This window comes from Polyodon spathula, chromosome 1 (assembly GCF_017654505.1).
Source record: "Polyodon spathula isolate WHYD16114869_AA chromosome 1, ASM1765450v1, whole genome shotgun sequence".
Lineage (NCBI taxonomy): Eukaryota > Metazoa > Chordata > Actinopteri > Acipenseriformes > Polyodontidae > Polyodon > Polyodon spathula.
In genome coordinates, this window is record NC_054534.1 from 2925814 (window position 1) to 2947104 (window position 21291).

Here is a 21291-nt window from a genome sequence, read left to right on the forward strand (position 1 = left end):
TGTTTGTATTTTAAGAAACAGCGTGTTATTGAGGTATTAATAATTACCGTTTGTATTTTAAGAAACAGCGTGTTATTGAGGTATTAATAATTACCGTTTGTATTTTAAGAAACAGCGTGTTATTGAGGTATAAATAATTACCGTTTGTATTTTAAGAAACAGCGTGTTATTGAGGTATTAATAATTACTGTTTGTATTTTAAGAAACATTTATTGAGGTATTAATAATTACTGTTTGTATTTTAAGAAACAGCGTGTTATTGAGGTATTTTTAAGAAACAGCGTGTTATTGAGGTATTAATAATTACCGTTTGTATTTTAAGAAACAGCGTGTTATTGAGGTATTAATAATTACCGTTTGTATTTTAAGAAACAGCGTGTTATTGAGGTATTAATAATTACCGTTTGTATTTTAAGAAACAGCGTGTTATTGAGGTATTAATAATTACCAGTTTGTATTTTAAGAAACAGCGTGTTATTGAGGTATTAATAATTACCGTTTGTATTTTAAGAAACAGCGTGTTATTGAGGTATTAATAATTACCGTTTGTATTTTAAGAAACAGCGTGTTATTGAGGTATAAATAATTACCGTTTGAGGTATTTTACCGTTTGTATTTTAAGAAACAGCGTGTTATTGAGGTATAAATAATTACCGTTTGTATTTTAAGAAACAGCGTGTTATTGAGGTATTAATAATTACCGTTTGTATTTTAAGAAACAGCGTGTTATTGAGGTATTAATAATTACCGTTTGTATTTTAAGAAACAGCGTGTTATTGAGGTATTAATAATTACCGTTTGTATTTTAAGAAACAGCGTGTTATTGAGGTATTAATAATTACTGTTTGTATTTTAAGAAACAGCGTGTTATTGAGGTATTAATAATTACCGTTTGTATTTTAAGAAACAGCGTGTTATTGAGGTATTAATAATTACCGTTTGTATTTTAAGAAACAGCGTGTTATTGAGGTATTAATAATTACCGTTTGTATTTTAAGAAACAGTGTGTTATTTACACATAGTGTTACTGGTTGTATTGTAGGCTGTGCTACAACATTGTTAGTTTACTATGCCTAATGTAATATTTGAATAGCTGTCTGCTGTCCCCAGCGATGCACATGAAAAAAAAGAGAGGGTACTTTAAACTTTAAAAGACAATAATGATTACAACATGGTTCCAAGGCATTGTGAGTGTAGTTCAATTCCAGTGTTTTGCACATCTGGAACAGCTGCTGTAACCCAGTTGATATGCTACTGCAAACACAGCCTAAAGGAACAGGTGTTGCCTAATTCACTCACAGTGAGATGCTACTGCCAGATAGCAGGTTTGGGTATTGGTGCTCCAGCGTGTTTAGTTATTAGTAATCTCAGGAGTGATTCTGATTAATCAGCCTTCCACAAGATCAATTAGGTAAAACACACTACATGAATACAAACCAGGGGCTGATTCATGAGCTTGGAATCAAACATCTGAAACGAGAGATCAGCAAGATAAACTGTGCTGTACAATACTAATATTAAAATAACTGCTGAAATGTGACTCCAACTCAAATTAATTTACAGCAATGCACTAACGGTTTTACTCACTTTACTCGCCAGCACCTTTCCAAGTGCTTTCACATTTTTCAGCAAGACAATTTATTAGTAGAACTTTTGTGGGGAAAGGGGAAAAAAATACCTTGACAGTATTCAGAATTAGATTTTATCAGCAGCTCGTTTTTATTACCCTACGTTACTACTGTTGCTTTTACAGTAGAATTTCTACTAAAAATAGCCTCCATTATACAAGCCATTAACTGAGCCTCAAAATCCAGGCAGGATACTGTACAGCACATACTGTAGACACAGTGAAGACTTGCAGCGACACGACACTGACAAAAAACTTACCTACCAAGACTAACAGTTCTAGAATTCAGTATTTGTATTCAGATACACTATGCATGCTTCCCATGGCGTTCGTACATACTTGCTTGTTGGATAAAAAAAAAAAAAAAAATGTAATTTCTTAGCCCATTTTCCAAGGTAAGTAAATGCAGATCGATTCCAAGGGTTAGGATGAAAAGGGTCCGTGCAGCATGAGCATAGTTTTCTCTAGCAATAAGCCATCGTGAGAGAGAGAGAGAGAGAGAGAGAGAAAGAGAGAGAGCACACTGAGTGGCACGTGCCAGAAAAAACAGCAGCCCAGTGGAACGTTCAGTTCTACCAGCATCGAGGCACGCAGGAAATGATACAGTGCATACAATACAACCCAGAGCAGCTCCACACACACACACACACACACACACACACACACACATGCACACTCCCACTCAAACACGGGGTCTCTCTCATCTGACACACTGCTTTTACAAGGCAGTATACTCAGATCATTTCTCTTATGTTGACATACACCCTCCCTCACGAACAAAATACATTTTGCACACAGACAGGTTTCTCCTGACATCCCCAGACTGCCATCCTCCCAAACAGTTGTTCTAAAGAATATCCTAACCAAGTTTAGAGAGAGAGAGCGAGAGAAGAGAGAGAGAGAGAGAGAGAGAGGAGACACACAAGAGGTGATGAAAAGGATAGAAGAAGCAGCAATTCAATTTAGCTGGGAACTTACAAATCCATGCACCACTATCCATGTATTATTTAACCCAAAACTAATATTCCCTCTGTTTACTGCATGAACACGTCTTTTTTCTTAGATAAGGTCATTGGACCCGAGGGTTGAGGCGAGACACTGACATGAAGAGTGGTGTGTGAGGGAAGGAGGGGTGACAGAAAATGTGAATGAGAGAGTGTGCAATTACACTGTCAGTAGGACCTCTAATCTCTCTCTCCTTCCCTGGTGGAGAGGAAGGGGAGTGCTGAGCCTCCAGAGCTGTGTAATTAGAATCACTGGAGCAGTCAATCAGACACATGCTAGGCTAAGGAAGGGTCAGACAGCGTTGTTACGAGCATGCCTTAACCCTGGCATTTAATGGGTCTAAAACACATATTCTGTCTAATTGAGATATAATGTAAACCAGGACATAATCAAGACCCAGTATTATGTATTTCTATTTCTCTCTTAAATGTAACTAGGTGAGAAAATGGTGCAAATAATAAATTTTCCCTACTTTTCATTCAATTATTCAGGTGTAATACTGGGGGGCGGATGGAAATGCATCTCGCTTGCTTCACTGCGAATGCAAACCCCCACGTGACTGTTCGTGTAAAGCTGGTGAAGTTCTCCGGTATGAGTACTAGAGAAGATAAACTGTCTGCATTCTTACTGCACTAAAACAAATGCATTGGTACACAGAAATGTCTACAGATTAGGGATGAAACAATTTTTTAACAGTACGATATATCATGATTACAAATATTCATGATAATCCTACCAGGGACATTTTTAAATGATCCGATAATCGTAGAAACGATAGGTCACATAAATCACTCCACATGGCTAAGAGTGTAAAACCATAATTTTGACGACAAAAAAAAAGATGCAGAGGGAAATACCACAGAAGATGACCAACTTCAAACATGATGTCGCACTTGTGTACTTACCACGCAGTGGAGTTCAAAGAAAATCACAGCAAATCAGCAAGCAAGGTCACTTTAATAATCTATACATAGATTATTATACAGTAAAATATACATAATATATACAGTAAGAAAAAAAATCAAGAGAAATTGCTGGAGCAGATTTCCATTTTATTTCTCCCATTATACTTTTATTTGTCCCATTATACAACAATACCGTTTTCCATTCCTTTCTCTGCCTTCATTCCTCCACTAACACATGTCCAAAACTTCATTGCCTGCACAAGCAAGGTTTATTTATTCCCCCGCATTTCATCTAAAACAGCTGCAGCAGTTTACTTTGTGATGCAGCAAAAATGCCAACTAAACAGTTAAAACAATGTGTCCAGTTATGTAAATGTGCATTTAAACTAGTGTACAATTGCACTGCTTATGAAATTTGGGAAGAGATCAGTTTATATATAAGTTGATAACGGTACTGAAATAATAATAATAATAATATATTTATTTATTTTTATATAGCGCCTTTCACAATGGACCACCATCACATCACACTTTACAGAGGCAGGCTGTGAACTGTGCATTATATCCAGAGTCACTTACAACAGGACATTGATTTAACAGCTCATCCCCAGGATGGAGGGCAAGGAGGTGAAGTGACTTGCTCAGGGGCAGACAGTGAGTCAGTCAGTGGCGGAGGTGGGATTTGAACCGGAGACCTTCTGCCTCTGAAGTGAAAATGTGTTTTCTTAAATTATAAATGAAATAATGCCCACTTACGCTTTTTCATTTCACTTTTGGGGTAGTGGTTTTACTTGCAGACTATTTAAAGAACTGAACAGTTACTTGCAGTTTTTTGCTATGGTGTGTGCCTTAGAGAAAGCAAGTACTCTAAATGTATTGAAAGAAAGACAGATGCTTTATATTTTGTATTTTTGGGTTGTTTCCAAGTACATTTAAATAAATAACACATGTAAATAAAGCACAAGGAGGAAAAATAAGCTTGCAGTGCCATTTGGACAGACTTAAATCAAGGTCTCAATTTTCTGTAAATATTAATAATGGTAAAAATGCATTGGGAAAATGTCATTAAGATTATTATTCTTCCACCTGTGTGCTATAATAATTTATCAACAAAATTCTGTTTTAGGGGCAGGATAACAGTACTACTGCTAACGAAAGTTGGCGATTTCCTCAGTCTCATGATATGTCTTCATTTTTACTAGAACCTTGCTCTTTTTTTAATGCTCTGTAGCTTCCTTGTGTTGCAGACCATATCCCACAGAGGAAAAACATTTGATATTTAAAAGGGCTTTTTGTGTGGAGGCAACTCCACATGCTGTCCATACTGAACACAAAATACTGTTATAAAGCACTGGACCAAAAACACTTAACAAATTGCAATAAAATAAAAGGCAAATCTAGACTGTAAACAATAAAATACACAGGCCTCAGCAGTCGCGAAGGCCGAAGCGTACAAAAAAAAAAAGTTAATTCTGTCTCCATGAGTTAAGTTCAATGGAGCTGCCTTTCAGTATGAAAGCGAGGTGGTCAAGTTACCTCCTGGTGAAATGACTCCAAGGAAGTGCAACTCTATCTGAAAGCATGGCTTGCAAACAGATTGCCTGAAACTTGTGCACTACCTAAATCAAAGCAGTTGAGTTACAGAGGCAGAGGGAGGAAAGCACAGTGTGGGAACTCGTTTGCTGCTGCTGAAGCTGTAGCCACTCTGGATATATTTAGGACTTTAGGTTTTAATGCCGTCACTTCATCAGTGAATCAGTAAATGCTAAATTGTAGAATATTTCATCTTTCATGTCCAGGTTTTAAAGACATTCTATTTTCACTATGCGTGAATTATAAAAAAAAAAACACACACACAACATAAAAATGTCCCCTTCTTGTGCTGGACAGAGACGTGTTTAGCAGAAATATTTTTAATCTTTGATGCAGCTGGTGTCTCTTTTGTTGAGGACATTTTAAAAGAAATCGTGCAGCTCTCATTTACCGGAAGCAAACTAAACCGGCTGCCAGGTTCCTAAATGCAGTGCAATGGGTAGTACATCAATAAGGCAAACGTTTACTGAATTTACTTTTAAGCTATACAAATACGTACATTTGCACTACTGTTTCAGATATGAGAGTTTTCACAGGTAACTACATGTTGCATGGCAATGGCCGCATTTCACAGAAATTTTGAAATCCGTGATAACCCAGAAAAAAAACAATACAGCCTCATGATTGAGGCAAGGAATAAAACTGTGTGGACACAACATCCAGTCCCTCCAGGATTACGAGACTGCATTAGTAAATCGCACAATTTTCATATCTCTGTTGTGTGAAATTTAATTACTTTAAATTTAAAAGGAAGTTGATGTGGAAGTAAATAAGACAATTACTTCACAGAGTAATTTTAAAAGGTCCTTTATTATTTCACACACACACACACACACACACACACACACGCAGTTACATACACAGATGCTATACTGCGAATAACGATATCCCTAACGGGACACAACCCAACAAGGTTACATACAAAGATTATATTAATCACAGATCAATACAATCCATGAGACGCAACTGAACTAATTCTTACCCTTCCAAGCGGATCGGAAGAGCCTTTCGACCCTGGTAAGAGAAAGCAGCTGTCTCCAAGAAATTACCGAGCAGGACTGCGCGCTAATCCTCACGACTGACTCTCATCAGAGCAGGGGAGAACTCCGTCCTTTATAACTTACCAAGTTAGGCTTTTGCATGCGAGAGAGTAACTGGCCAGATCACTCCCTCGAGGCTCGGCCCTCTGAATAAACCATTCCTTTCCCTAGAACATTCTAACCAAAACAAGTTATAAAAACGTGACAAAAACAAGTTATATAAGATACGGGGTTATTATAGGGCAAGGGCAAAGATGAACTCGAACACATTTCTAGAACTTTCTAGAACACACTTTTTTTTTATTACAATCTCGTATCTGTATGACAACTATATTTTACCATTTGCAAGACGCTGACACTTAAGTATGTTGATGCTCACAGGTTGAGCTCCTTTAAGAACCCCTGTCCTCCCTTCCCCAGAGCGCCACTCATGCCCTGTTGCTGTGACACCACATTGCAACAGACTGATATGAAACTCTGTAGCACTTATTGAAACGGATACATTTTTAGTTAGAAAAGGTGCTGACAAAAGTCATTCGCCTAAAAATATCGCTGCAAAACATCACGCAACAGAGCTTTAAAAAAAACATTTTATGAAGATGGGGGGGTGGGTATTTTACTGTCTGTGCGGTGGATCACATCAGAAAATCGAAATTAAAAAAACATATTCAGAAATCAGATGAAAGTACCAGCAGCCAGTTTCAAGTGAGGCAAACTGCATTTGTAGCCAGCTTTTTGTTTTCTGTATAAAAAGTTGCTAACACAATAATACAAGTGTTGATTTAATACTGCATAAATTGTTGCATAGCTTGTCATTTTTGGCGCATAAAACATGTCAAAGATATCACATCATTGCAGGGGCTGGACATCCTACAGCATCCTTTCAGGCATTGTAGATAAGAACATACTTTAATAATAAATCTTATGTCTTGCAATTTCAAACATGATATCTGGCACGGCCTCAGGTAAAGAGAGCTCTCAGTTCAATTTAAAGCATGATATCTAGCACTGAATCAGGTTAAAGAGAGCTCTCAGTTCAATTTAAAGCATGATATCTAGCACTGAATCAGGTAAAGAGAGCTCTCAGCTCAATTTAAAGCATGATATCTAGCACTGAATCAGGTAAAGAGAGCTCTCAGCTCAATTTAAAGCATGATATCTAGCACTGAATCAGGTTAAAGAGAGCTCTCAGTTCAATTTAAATTAAACAATTAAAACCTGGCAATTTTAAACTTCCTGTCCCCCCTTCCGTCACCCCCAACAACTCTGACATTTAAAGCACACTGTTTGGATGTGCATTTCAGGGAGGGCCATTGTGTATTTTAAGCTGCTGTTAGGAGGTCACAGCACAACCTTAACTACAGCTGCACTATTTTATGCTCTTATTCTGTCACTTTTTGCCACCAGCATGTTATTACAGCTCCGCATTGGAGACTGCGGGGGGCGGGGGAGGTGGGGGGGGTGTTAGAACTGAAGCACAGCATAGGTCTGTTCTTTTTCAAAAGTGCGGTTTAATATTCTTCAGCTGCATCTTCAATGTCAAAGAGAGAGAGATTGAGCTTTTGTAGCTGGTGCTCCGAGATGATTGACAGGACACTTTCAGCTGCTAAGTTTAATATTCCCACACAATCCAGACATTCATAATAAAAGATTTTGATCGCTAGGTTCACACAAAAGCAATTCGTCTTGTCGCTAACATTTGAGGATGTCACCTGAAATAGGGAGGCAACGGTTATGACTTTCCAAACTGAAACCGACACGTGCATAAAATTCCAAACCGAACGAAACCACAGTCACATTTTTTTGTAGCATGAAGAAGCGCTGGCAGTTTCAGCACTGCACAGGGGCATTTCCAGGAGCTCATCGCTGACGTCACTGCATGTAGACGCATCTGTTAAATGACTCTGTGTAGACCCAACACAAAATGTAATAATGATGCTAAACCGATAAACAGACAAATGCAAAAGTACTGAAAGGAAATTCATGCATTGAAATTAGTTTAGTTTTTGTGATTACTTTGTTGCTGCAGTCTATCATCATATTGAATTAATTCAAGTGTAAGGGCCGAACCCACACAGGCACATGTACATGTGTGTATAGATATATGAGATGCAGTTTTACTCACACCTGATTTGCCACTTACAACCGACTGCAGCGACAATGCGGCTACCAGGACAATCTAAAAGTTGGTATCTATTAATCCATGATTTTTAAATTATTTCTACATTGTGTCTAATTGTATAATACATTTGTCTGAGTGGTGCAGTAACACTGTATTGAGCTTGTTTGTCACAGTTAAAGAAACGGCAAGTGTGTAATAATGGCATGTCTAATTCCCTTGGATGCACAAATGCAGTTTGGTTTTTAGGTTTTACACTTTCACTTGACTTGCGAAACTTCAGTTTTAAGACTTCCATTTAAGACACACACTTACGACTTTGAAAATATCAGATGACATGTACTTTCCCTGACAGCTTCAACTGTGAATATGTTCTAAAGGAACTGCAAAAAAGAAGCAGAATGTTAACTAACGACTTAAAACTGCCAAGGACTTAAAAAAAATAAATTGTGAAATATCAGGACACCTCCGTAGTCTCCTTCCATACTTTTGAAAGCAATTGTCAAAATGGAACGTCTCCTGTGGGAAAATGAGTGTTTCCAGCATGTGGTGGAGGGAAGAATTCTACATTTCATTATCTTTGCTCCCATTGTTGTAAAAACTTTTTTCCTACTTTCACCTGAAGAAGAGACCTTTTTGAGGTCTTGAAAGCTTGTGAATAATTATTATTTAGTTAGTCCAATAAAAGGAATCACATCTCCTTCTCTGTCCATCATCTCTGGACTAATACGGCTACCATTTCATCTATCAAAAACTTTCCTGCAACTTTCTTGTTTATACTGTGGTGCTAAAACTTTGCAGAACGGATCCCGAAAATATTTACAATTTAGGACAATTTTATGAACATCAAGCTTTACGTGATTGGGTTGGGGTTTGCTAACTACAGATCAACATTTACCTTTATGGAAAAATATCTAGATTTTGCAAATTCACAAAGCTTGTATTCTGCATTCTCCCTGCTTCTGTTTTACACATGGCCAGGATAGATTGGCAATCAATTATCTAATTTGAGCCACTGCCACTTTCTGACTGTTTAACTCATGAACATGATTCTCAAAAAAAAACAGCTTTACTGATCACAACTTGACAAATGAGACACACTCAGGTTGCTATGACAACAGATGATTTCAATGATCCTGGCAATCAAGAAAATGTTTCCAACAATTTCATTTTTGTTTTTAATTTTTAAAGGGCCATTCTTTTTTTTCTAACAATGCAAAGCAAAAAAAAAAAAAAAAAAAAAATCCATATTTTCCATTAATGCAAGGCTTACAGCGATAATTAATTTAGAACTTCTTTTGAGAAATTAGTGAAACAAGGTGCGTATAGATGTTTTTTTTTTTTTATTATTATGACTATAATACCAGAGTTGGAGTCTCCCTTTGATTCACTTCAGAGGAGCAGAATAGTCGGGTTATCGGACTACAAACTGACTGACGGCACTAGATAGAACCTTGGAATGTTTGATTAGAATGTGAACTCTAACCCACAGCTTCCTTCCTATAAACTACCAAGCACAATCACATCTTACTGTACAGTCAGCACCCGTTTATCTGCCTCTGATCCGTCACTCTCATCTGACCGTCATTCAGCGCTGTAACAGACTGATTCTACTATAAAATACTACATACAACCGACATGCGTTTTCTGACTGTCTGGATTTTTCTTTTACTCTAGACTAAGTTAATAGTTGTGTACAGTGTGTACACTTTGTATAAGCCTTGTCATCTTGTGCAGTTTGGAAATACAGTAAGAAAAGCATCCTGACATACCAACTCATAAATCACAGAAATGACAACTGTACTCGGGAATGGCTTTAAAATGAATAATATTTGTATTTTTGTAAAACATAACTTTTTTTTTTTTTTAACATTTCAGTGTTGTAAGCTATATGTTTGTTTTTTTTAATGTTTTTTCTTGTTTGTTTATATAAAGTACATTACTGTGAATGTTGTTTTCAAGTGCTGAAATGAAGTATAATCTATAATGTATGTTATTGTAAATGTAATGTTGTTTGGCAATTACATGTTTACACAAATCGTTTGTGGTTTTAGTGATTATTCCTGGTGTAATTGGGTTAGACTGGGTTGGGTTGTAATTGGGTTTTTTATGGTTCAGCCTTGCAATCTAGTGGACGTTTCATTAAACCACCACTCTCATTTATCCATCAGTGGAACCTGGAACAGGAAAGGTTGGAAAAGCGAGTGCTGACAGTTGTATTATTGTGATAACCGCAAGGATCAGGCAGGTAATGCAGCAGCAAGTTACCCCACTCTTAATAAGAAGATCAACCTGGCTAAGGATCACAGATACAATTAGCTGCGGCCACATCATTGCCTCATGAGGTTATCTGTTCCATTACTTCCATGCCAAAGTGATATCCACTTAAACCTAGCTAAATTTAAAATCAACGCTTTTTAAATGAACGAGCCGCTCAGATGCCTGGTTTCCCTTCCACTGACGGATGTTGGAATGTTTTACTTTGTGTTCTCGAGCGTCACATTTCTCCACCCTTGACCGCTCTCTCTAGTTGGGCTGAAAGCTTTTACTGCACTTAAAAAGGAAGAACTGGGTCACATCCAAACCCCCCTTTTGATCTGTAACTCATTCCAGGGGCGTTGAACCCTCCTTAGCCATTACTGTCAGGAGCGCAGGGTCCACTCACAAAAGGCAGCGGGGCTGCAGGCGATTTGGCACACACAGCATGTCAGAGGAGGCATCTGTTCAGTGCGTCACACTTCGTGTTGTTTAAACCAGTTAGGAACTCAGATGCAACTTCGCTGTAACTGAGTGTGCCTGGTGGCTACTGTACCTTCAGCACTAACAGCAGGCAGCAATTCTTTCAAAGGGCTTTGCAGGGATGTACTGTTCTTTAACGTTGGTGTTGATATAGATATACATTTATTAGCAAATGTACAATTACTGTCAGGACAATCTGGTTCAAGATTACACTGGGAGTCTTGTGTTATATATACAAGATACACAGGCTTCATAGAGTTTTATAGTTTTCAGGAATACTTGAGGTTTTAATGAACTGGATGTTAGGATTCCTACATTATGGTATCGATTACTATCAGCCAGTTCAGCAAAATGATTATCATCTCCATATGACCATTTGAACCATTGACTTAATTTTCACAATGGATTTATAGAAATGAATCTTCTTCTATTCCAGTGGTTCTCAAATCAAAGGCTTTTGTGGCCACCTGTTAATTCTTCCTAAAATACATCATATCATATATGAAAAATAAAGAAAATAGACATGTGCACTTCTGAATGGTTTTCATTTACTTCTGTATTAAAGCCAACGCGTTTCTCTTTAAAAAATGACAGCAGCCCCTCTCTGATCTGTATTGCCTTCCTCATGACAAACTGGAGAAATAAATCAGTTATTTTGCAAAGTTATTATTATTATTACTCTGACAAGTCAAACTTGGATGTCTGTCTGCAGACAAAAAAACTAGAATCAAGCACATAATATAATTATAATACTCAAGCTAAAGTACATTACTAATGTATTACAGTTAAACGGATGCAAAAAAATAGATTTTAATTATAATATTATAACAAAACAATGACAATAATGATGCTGTGATATTGCAAATTACAGCTGATTGAATAGCTTTAGATACTGATTTCTTGAAAAAATTCTGATACCCATGCCACTATATTCATGTTGCTCTGCAAAAGCCCAGCCTCATCCATCCATTACAAACTCCTAGAAAAACTAGCACTGTGATTGGGAATTACCTGAATGTCGATCAACCAATCAGCATTGACACAAAGAGAAACAGGGCAGAGATTTGCAATGCAAGCTAAAAGACAAAAGACACTGAGCTGCTCTGAATGAAAGCTGCATAGCAGCGCTGATTAAAGTACAGTGTCAAAAAAGTGGGACCTGTCAAATCTGTGCAGTGATCGGTGCGATTGTGTTCTTCGCGCATAATAATAATAATAATAATAATAATAATTTTTATATAGTGCCTTTCATAGTGGACCACCATCACAAAGTGCTTTACAAGGTACTAGACTAGGGTGTGTGAACTATGCATCAGCTGCAGAGTCACTTACAACAACGTCACACCTGAAAGATGGAGCACAAGGAGTGTCACACAGTGAGTCAGTGGCTGAACTGGGATTTGAACTGGGGACCTGCTGGTTATAAGCCTGTTTCTTTAACCACTGGACCACACAGCCTCCTATATATTGTAGCTTGGGCTTACATTCAGAGTCACAGGTCAGAACGAGTGAAAAGATCAATTCAACATCATGAGCTTGTTTTACCACGAGACTGGCGTACCCTAAATAAACACATTTCACAATACTGGGAACTTGCTTCCTGTTGTAGAATATCCACCAATTTGTGACGAGAAATCAGACAGCAAATTAGTAATAAAAAGGCTGGATAAACACCAAATAAAATAAAAACCAAGCACTCGTGAAAACAATACATCCCAAGCTGAACTGAGAGTAGTGCTGCGTGAACTGATTATTGGAACTGAGCTCTCCCCAGAAATCAGGTGCAGACCAAGGAGGAGCACTGGTGTTGACTGGGCTAACGCACCACACAAACCCAAGCAGCTGTTTCTTTCCTTGTTTCACTCGGAATGGTACATTAGCCCGATACCACCAACGCCCCTCACTTGATTGCTAGCCCTTGATTTCTGTGAAGAGCTCAATCCGAATATTCGAATAATCCGTTTGTGCAGCGCTCAGCAGTGAAGAGGCTTGCCAAGCACACATTAGCAGGTCTAATAAAAGACACCTTATGGAGCTGTCACTGCCATGCAGTAAACTTGAATTTTACCAGGGGGTTCAGGCAAGTCATCATTGGAAGATAAAAACGTTATTGAAGCCTGACAGCACTGGAAATGAAAGTAAGCAATGTCATGAGTTTGTGCACAGGGTGTTAGTTCTCTAGAAATGTCCTGTACAGGACATAAGGATTAAAGCTGGAGTTCATTAAACAAAATCTGAGCCACCAGCTGGTCATTATCCCCCTCAAAATGCCCTGGACCGGGATCATTACTGCTTACTCTTCAAAATGAATTCAGTCATTCAGCAGACGCCTTTATCCAGAGCGACTTCCAGAGACTAGAGGGTGAACTCTGCATCAACAACTGCTGCTGCACAGTCACTTATGTATTTCTCTGGCAAACAAAGTTGGTTTATTCTAAAATAAAATAAAAAAAAACACACAACATGCTTAGGTTAGGACACTGCCAAGGAAAATAACTGACCATATATATTCATCACTTAATAAAAGACATTGAAAGGAATCCACAAAGTCCACCACTGCAAAGAAACTTGCAAGACTACAGCCCTAACACACCTTCTTCATGTGTTGAAGACAATTCCATTATATCATTTACAACCAATCACATCAGCTACTGTATGTTTCAGTATATTATCTCACCACAACAAATAAGCATATTGGAGAACCCATGAACTTTAAATGTAACTGAATGAAATCAAATCAAACTATTGAAACAGTAAACAAAATGAAAAGGCACAACAACAACAAAAAGGATGCAAACAGCTTTAAAACTTAACACACAAAAAAACACCTTCAAGAGTCATCAACGGAGAATCCTCAAAGACACAGCATGAAAGAGCAACACACAGCATTTATGTAGCCCTTTGTATTTGGAAACAGGAGATTGTTAAAACTGTACTGGTCCCATTTTCCTGGTTTTATCTATCTGAGGTTGCCTGCATAGAGATTCATGTCACCGCTCAGGGTATTCGAGTATTATATGCTGGGTGAGGAGCATCAGAGGGTGTTAGAAAAGGTTGCTCTGAAGCATAATGGATGTCCACAGGACAGGACCCACCCCAGGGTCATTTTGGTCAGGTTACTAAGAGGTTACTAAAATCCAGGAGCATTCTGCAGTTCTGTAAACTATTCCAATACAAACCAGCTGGGGCGTATACTCTAGGGTGAGCATCGCTCAAATTGCCTCCTCGTCTGGTTTGAATGCAGGGGCGGGAACAAGACTCCCATTGCATAGCAGTTTGATCCATTCCTAGTTTTACTGTGAGTTTAATAAGTCACACCTGACCTTGTTACCTACAGTATACACTGAGGCTAATCAAGCTCCCAGTAAAAACTGGAATGGGTGAAACTGCTATACAATAGTCTCATTCCCATACCTGGAAAGAACCCTTCTGATCCCTGAAGTACCTGCACCTCTGGAAATCTTGGAATAATCTCCCAGTGGGGAGTAGGGTTAGAATTTCAAGAACAGCCAGGAAAGAGGGAGCCAGCTCAAACCAACCCAACCAAGCCCACCCTGCAGCAGCAAAAGGATGAGAAGAGCCCTGCTTTCCTACCTCCTGCACCTGCAAACGCACTTTGTTGATGGCTTTTAACCACCGCATCCTCGACAGGGAGAGAGGAGGGGGTTCCGCGTCACCCACGAAGCTGACAAGCACACACAATACATGAAGCAATTAGAAATCCGCAAAGAGAAATCACTGTTACCTTGAGTACAGCAGTCATCCTGTGACAGCATACAGTAAACAAACAAATAGTGGTTGCCGACTGCAATCATCGTTTTTATGATTTAAAATAATTCTTAATCCTTTTTGTATGGTGTCTTATTATAAAAGAACAATGAGGGACACCCTGCACACGATGCATTAAACTGCATACAATTCTTCAAATCAGGATAATGCAGTTCCATGCGTTCAAATCGGTTTAAACTTGATTACATGTTATGATGTCTAGCATGGCTTTTAAAAACAGATGTATAGTTTATTAAAGTTCAGATAAATTCAGATGCAGATTCCCCATCCCCACTCACCTGCTGGGATCCTTGCTCAGCCTCCTCTCGGGGGGGTGCATTGGCTCCGGGAGCCCCTCGGGGGCGATGTCCAGCCCCCTGTCCTCCAGTCTGGTGAAGGTGTCCTGGTCCTCGGCTCGCACCCTGGCCGCAGCCGCCTCCTCCTCCCAGTCTGTGCCGTTGGGCTTGTAGCTGCCTGTGCTGTGGTAGGAGTGGAAGGACTCCCGGTCGCGGCGCTCTTCCGGCTCGGAGCCTGGCGCACTCTCCTGGTCGAGTTCGCTCAGCTGGGAGCTGCCCTGGCTCAGGTTCCCAGAGGAGTTGTAGTGGCTGCTCCCCACCGGGCTGTAGTGGGGCGGAGACGGGACAAAAACACGTCAGGACCTTTTACAGCAATGCTGGATACAGACACTAACCTCAAGGGACTATACAGTCAAGTCTTTAGGACAATCAGAGTGTCAGATAAGATGCAACGGCAAAGACAGAAAGTGTGGTGGTTTAAAAGGGTGGTGCATGGCAGCAGTTCTATTTTTGGGTATAACATATATGTTTAAAGATATGAAAATGCATATAATTAAATAGCCATATATTTAAAAAGTAGGACTGCATTGTACTATGGCTCATTTGAAAACTGAATTATGGTTATTTATGTATATTTGCCAGGCTGGTCTATAAGATTCAAGATGGTAACAGATGTCTATTTGACTGTATCCCCACACCTCTTGGTGCCAAAGATGACCCCAATCAGTGTGTTGTGGCTTCTAGTGATAAGCTGTGAACTGGACTGAGCTCCACCAGAACCCTAAATGAGAACCAGTAGAGCAGTACAGTTGTCTAAATCACACATAAAAGTACAGAAGTCGGTATGTGTAACACTACTGCACACCACTACAAAACAGCTGGAAGCCCTCTATCACAGTACAGGGACCAATGCATCACCAAACAACACACCTGCTGCAAAGCATCATCTTTGTACTTATGAAAAAGCAGAGCACAGAAACTATTCACTATGAATGAAGATTCACACCACATGTGGTAAATGTAGTGCTGGGACGAGCACAGGATTTTCATGTTTGGATATTCGCTCATAATTTAAATATTCATTCATTTTTCAGAAAGTAATAAAAGTGATTACATTGCTCTGAACACAGGCAGAGACAGCTTAGCAGGAGGGGAGGAGGCGTGGCCATGGACCTGTGTGTGTGTGCATATTTTACAGCAAGACCTTACAATATGTAACATGTTAAAATAGAAAAATATCTCAGGAGTAAAGAATAAGTTGTGAAGGACTTACATTACCCAAACGAATTAACTACAAAACAAAGGATGCCAAATAGCAGCTCATGTAAACCATTGTTTTGTTTATTCCCGAAAATAGTACATAAAACGGATTTTATTAATTTTTTTCATTCCGTGCATTGCCGTTTCTTCACAGTAATCAGTGGCCATCTATAGGTTTTCATAAAGTGATAACATCAGGTTTACTTGTGCCTTTTTGTAGCTGAACAAGCAAACGAAAACTGAAATTTAACTTTAAACACTTCAAATAAAACAAGCGTGGACATGGCGTTGTAAAGTGAAGAGGAAAAAAATATGCCGTTTTGATTCTCGTTTATTACATTCCACATGACAGAAAGTCATAACAATATATATATATATATATATATACACATACACACACATACACTGAACAAAAATATAAACGCAACATGCAACAATTTCAAAGATTTTACTGATTTACAGTTACACGTCGATCCAGAGCATCCCAAACATGCTTAATGGGTGACAAGTCTGGTGAGTATGCAGGCCATGGAAGAACTGGGACATTTTCAGCTTCCAGGGATTGTGTACAGAGCCTTGCGACATGGGGCCGTGCATTATCATGCTGAAACATGAAGTGATGGCGGCGGATGAATGGCACGACAATGGGCCTCAGGATCTCGTCACGGTATCTCTGTGCATTCAAATTGCCGTCGATAAAATGCAATTGTGTTCGCTGTCCGTAGCTTATGCCTGCCCATACCATAACCCCACCGCCACCATGGAGCACTCTGTTCACAACACTGACATCAGCAAACCGCTCACCCACACGACACCATACACGCTGTCTGCCATCTGCCCGGTACAGTGGAAACCGGGATTCATCCGTGGAGAGCACACTTCTCCAGCGTGCAAGTGGCCATCAAAGGTGAGCATTTGCCCACTGAAGTCGGTTACGATGCCGAACTGCAGTCAGGTCAAGACCCTGGTGAGGACGACGAGCACGCAGATGAGCTTCCCTGAGACTGTTTCTGACAGTTTGTGCAGAAACTCTTTGGTTGTGCAAACCCGCAGTTTCACCAGCTGTCCGGGCGGGTGGTCTCAGATGATCCCTTAGGTGAAGAAGCCGGATGTGGAGGTCCTGGGCTGGCGTGGTTACACGTGGTCTGCGGTTGTGAGGCCGGTTGGCCGCACTGCCAAATTCTCTAAAACGATGTTGGATGCGGTTTATAGTAGAGAAATGAACATTCAATTCTCTGGCAACAGCTCTGGTGGACATTCTTGCAGTCAGCATGCCAATTGCACGCTCCCTCAAAACTTGAGACATCTGTTGCATTGTGTTGTGTGACAGAACTGCACATTTTAGAGTGGTCTTTTATTGTCTCCAGCAAAAGGTGCATCTGTGTAATGATCATGCTGTTTAATCAGCTTCTTGATATGCCACACCTGTCAGGTGGATGGATTATCTTGGCAAAGGAGAAATGCTCTCTAACAGGGATGTAAACAAATTTGTGCACAAAATTTGAGAGAAATAATCTTTTTGTGCGTATGGAAAATTTCTGAGATCTTTTATTTCAGCTCATGAAACATGGGACCAACACTTAACATGTTGCATTTATATTTTTGTTCAGTATATATATATAGACACACACACACACACAGAGTCTATATAAAAATCACTACATAACATTTTCAGGAAGTTGGTTACTGTTTAAGTGAGGCAATTCTGTCCCATCAGATTCTAACTCTCAAGCAGCACAACGCATTTTTGTCCCATATGGCTTTCCAGAGATCATTAAGGGTGAATGCGCATCATTTGGTCCGTTTACTTTTTACTGTCTAAAGCTTTTAAATAGAGGCTCAAGACCTGCTGTGTTGATTCTGTGTTTATATATATATATATATATATATATATATATATATATATATATATATATAATTATTCTTCTTGTTACTGCATCTTGTACAGTGCTTTGTGATGGCAGTCCACTATGAAAGGCACAAATAAAGATTGATTGATAATTACATAAAAGATCTATTAAGTGTCAGGATTTTGAGTTTTTGAGTATTTGAGTCATTTTGTGTGTGACAGTACATTTCTCCTCTTCCCTTTCAGACACTCACTTTGGCTTGCTTTGGACATTTGTGTTTATGTGTTTATGTATTCATTTGAATTGTGGTTCTTTTTTGTGCTTGTGCGCAATTCTGGCTACAGCTGGGCATGGTTCTGGCAGACACAATTTTTAAGGGCCCATCTGGTTCAAGTTGTTGTTCATATGTCTAGTGTTTAAGAGTGTGTCTGTGTCTCCTTGCAAATGCAATTGAATCATACTCAATTTCTTACAGAAATTGGGAAATAAACCCAGAAGAAAGGGATAAGCATTATCCTTTCATTGACCTACAGTAAAACAAGCAAGCCAGACACAGCTACAGCAGGTGCACTTATAAAGGAATGAGGATGACAAACATGGGAACACAGACAACAACACCACTTTGACTGAACTGAGACTCTGAAAGAGGCACTTGAAAAAAATAAAAATGATAGACAATAATGGAAAAAAAAACACTAACCAAATGTTTAACCACAAATTAGTCTTCGATTCTAATAGTTCCCAAAGGACAATGAATGCAATATGTTCTGTATTGATTCTGAAGCAGTACAGCACCTGTGCTTACTCAAGGTAATAGCCTCCCAATGCACCCTATTCTCATTAAATTGAAATGTCAACCGGTTCAAATCAAGTAAACACACCGTTATGATTACACATATAATTTTTTGTATCAATAAGTATAGGCATAGACCTTTAATGAATGAATCTGACTAATTTAAACAACTGGATGTGTACCCTGCAAACCAGCATCAACATACAGCCGTTTCCACGGCCTTTTCTTAATTGTGTGTGTTTTTCCTTAACGCTTAGTGTTCAAATACAGAAATATAAAACAAATAAAAAGACATACAATCTGACCAAAATAGAAAAAAGCATGATCTTCACAAATACAACATACTCATTAAGATCTGCATATGGGCTGTCATTTTGGAGAGGTTCATATGATTCTAGTTTCAGCTGGAAAGATTGATCTCCTTGTGTGTTCTTTTTCTTATTTTCATCTCTAATGTCAGAAAACACTTGCACAGACAGTACACCCTTCATGTCTAAAAGCACAGCAACACAAACTGGATATAGACACAACATTTTCAAAATTAGGAAAGGGTAGAAAAGAGGAGAGCACAAAGAATAAAGGGGGTTGCTAGTTTCTTATTCCTCATACATTCAAACTATTCATTATCATTGCATTATAAATGGCCGGCTGCTTACTGCCACCATTTATTATGCTGATACTGGCCTTTTCACATTCAAAAGGTCCTTCCCCGTCATGCCATCCTGCTGCAGTCCTGGGCTGAGCTCTGCTGAGGGGAGGGGTTTGGAGAGGGAGTCCTTTTTATGCTCAGCTAGGGGCTCTGACTGATCGAGGTCAGGAGGCGAGATCTCTATCTGAGGTTCGACTAAGCTATCTGGAAAGGAGTTTTCAACTCTTGCCCCTACAGTATCTTCCCCAGGCTCAAAGCTGTCTTGACTGGGTGCAACTGATTGGCCAAGACTATAATGGTTGTCTGAGCCTAAACCATTAAGATCTTTGCCCTCAATGCTAACTTTGCTGCTCTCACTGGCCACGTGTTCTGTGCCTACTGTATAATCGTCAGGTGCACCACTGGCACCCACCAGCTTGACGTCATTGGCCATGGGTTGGGAGGTGACAACAGGGGGTTCATGCTTTAGGGGCTCACCAGTTTCCTTTTGCCAAGAAAAGGAGAAGTCTAGTTTCTTCCCAAACATGGATGTGGCTGCAGGTTCTTCCTTGCTGACGGTCTTTTCTTCTTCGAAGAACCCCACTGAAAATTTCTTTAAACCAGACAGCAGGCCCCCATCCTTCTGCAGACTGCTTTTTGGAATGGATGGTGGTGAAAAGAATGAGCCAAAGGACTTTCTGCTGTCACCAGCGGACGACATAAAGCAGAACTTGGGTGTGGGTATGCCAGGCATGTCAAAGAAGGACTTGGAAAATGGTGGTTCAGCACTTGGTTGCCCACTCAGGCTGGCGACCTTTTGGCCACTTTCAATTGTCGGAACACTCTGGTCACTTCCTTCGCCTTGAGAATCACCTGTAACCACAGTGGGTTCAACTTGTGTGCCATCCACCTGTGGCAGACTGGTGGAGCCTTCCATAGTGACTTGCGGCTCTTCTGAATACCGAGCTTCCTCAATAAAGACTGCTGGAGTTGAGAGAGCCACATCAGGTTGCACCTCTGTTTCATTCTCCTGCACTGTTTCTAAAGCTATGTCTACTTTGGCTTGCTCTGCCTGAGGCTCTTGTCCAAAATCCTTGCTTATTTGAATCTCTAGGGACTCAAAAATTGTTTTTTCTGCTTCAGTGTCTACAACAGACTCTGAAGAGGGAACTCGCAAATCAGCACCAACAGATAACGTCTGCTCTTCAGTGAGAGAACTAGACATGGATTGCTCTTTCTCGTCCTGCTTCTCCAGGCTTTCTTCCTGAACACACACCTTGGGCACAGGCACAGGTATCTGGGTCTCTGCTGGAACGGCTGGTTTAGTCTCAGCTTGTTCCAGTGGCTGATCCCTTTGGAGTTTAAAGATTCCAAACAGTTCGTTCTTCAAAGACTCGGCTGGAAGGTTGAAAAATGACGTTTTCTGTTGCTGCTGGGTGGCAGGGCTCGGAAAAGACCTGGTCATTGAAGGCTGAGCAGAAAAGAAGCCAGTGGATGGTTCTGAGTGTGTGCTTGGACCTCCGGAGAACGACTTTACCTTGTGGATGAAGCCTGAAAACATTTCAACCGAAGAGTCAACAACAGACTTCTCTGGCTCAGGAGGCTTAGGCATGGCTCCAGTATCTGGGACTGCTGCAGGACCAGGGGCTCTCATTTCACCTGGCCTGA

The 21291-nt window shown here is 39.8% G+C and overlaps 1 protein-coding gene across 17 annotated transcripts in view; it reads right to left on the bottom strand.

Moving 5' to 3' along the window:
• The window catches only part of LOC121309409 (protein unc-13 homolog B-like), a 211819-nt gene that overhangs the window by 68178 nt on the left and 122350 nt on the right, over window positions 1-21291 (bottom strand). For 7 of the 17 annotated variants that reach the window (XM_041243405.1, XM_041243469.1, XM_041243235.1 and 4 more), the window contains 2 exons: window positions 15096-15416; window positions 14623-14713 (listed from right to left, as the gene is read on the bottom strand). In XM_041243405.1, coding sequence (XP_041099339.1) covers window positions 14623-14713; window positions 15096-15416 — 412 coding nt within the window. Of the gene's footprint in view, window positions 1-1887; window positions 2216-14622; window positions 14714-15095; window positions 15417-21291 lie in introns of those variants that run through there. The other 10 variants (XM_041242586.1, XM_041242931.1, XM_041242673.1 and 7 more) reach the window with 5 other exon arrangements.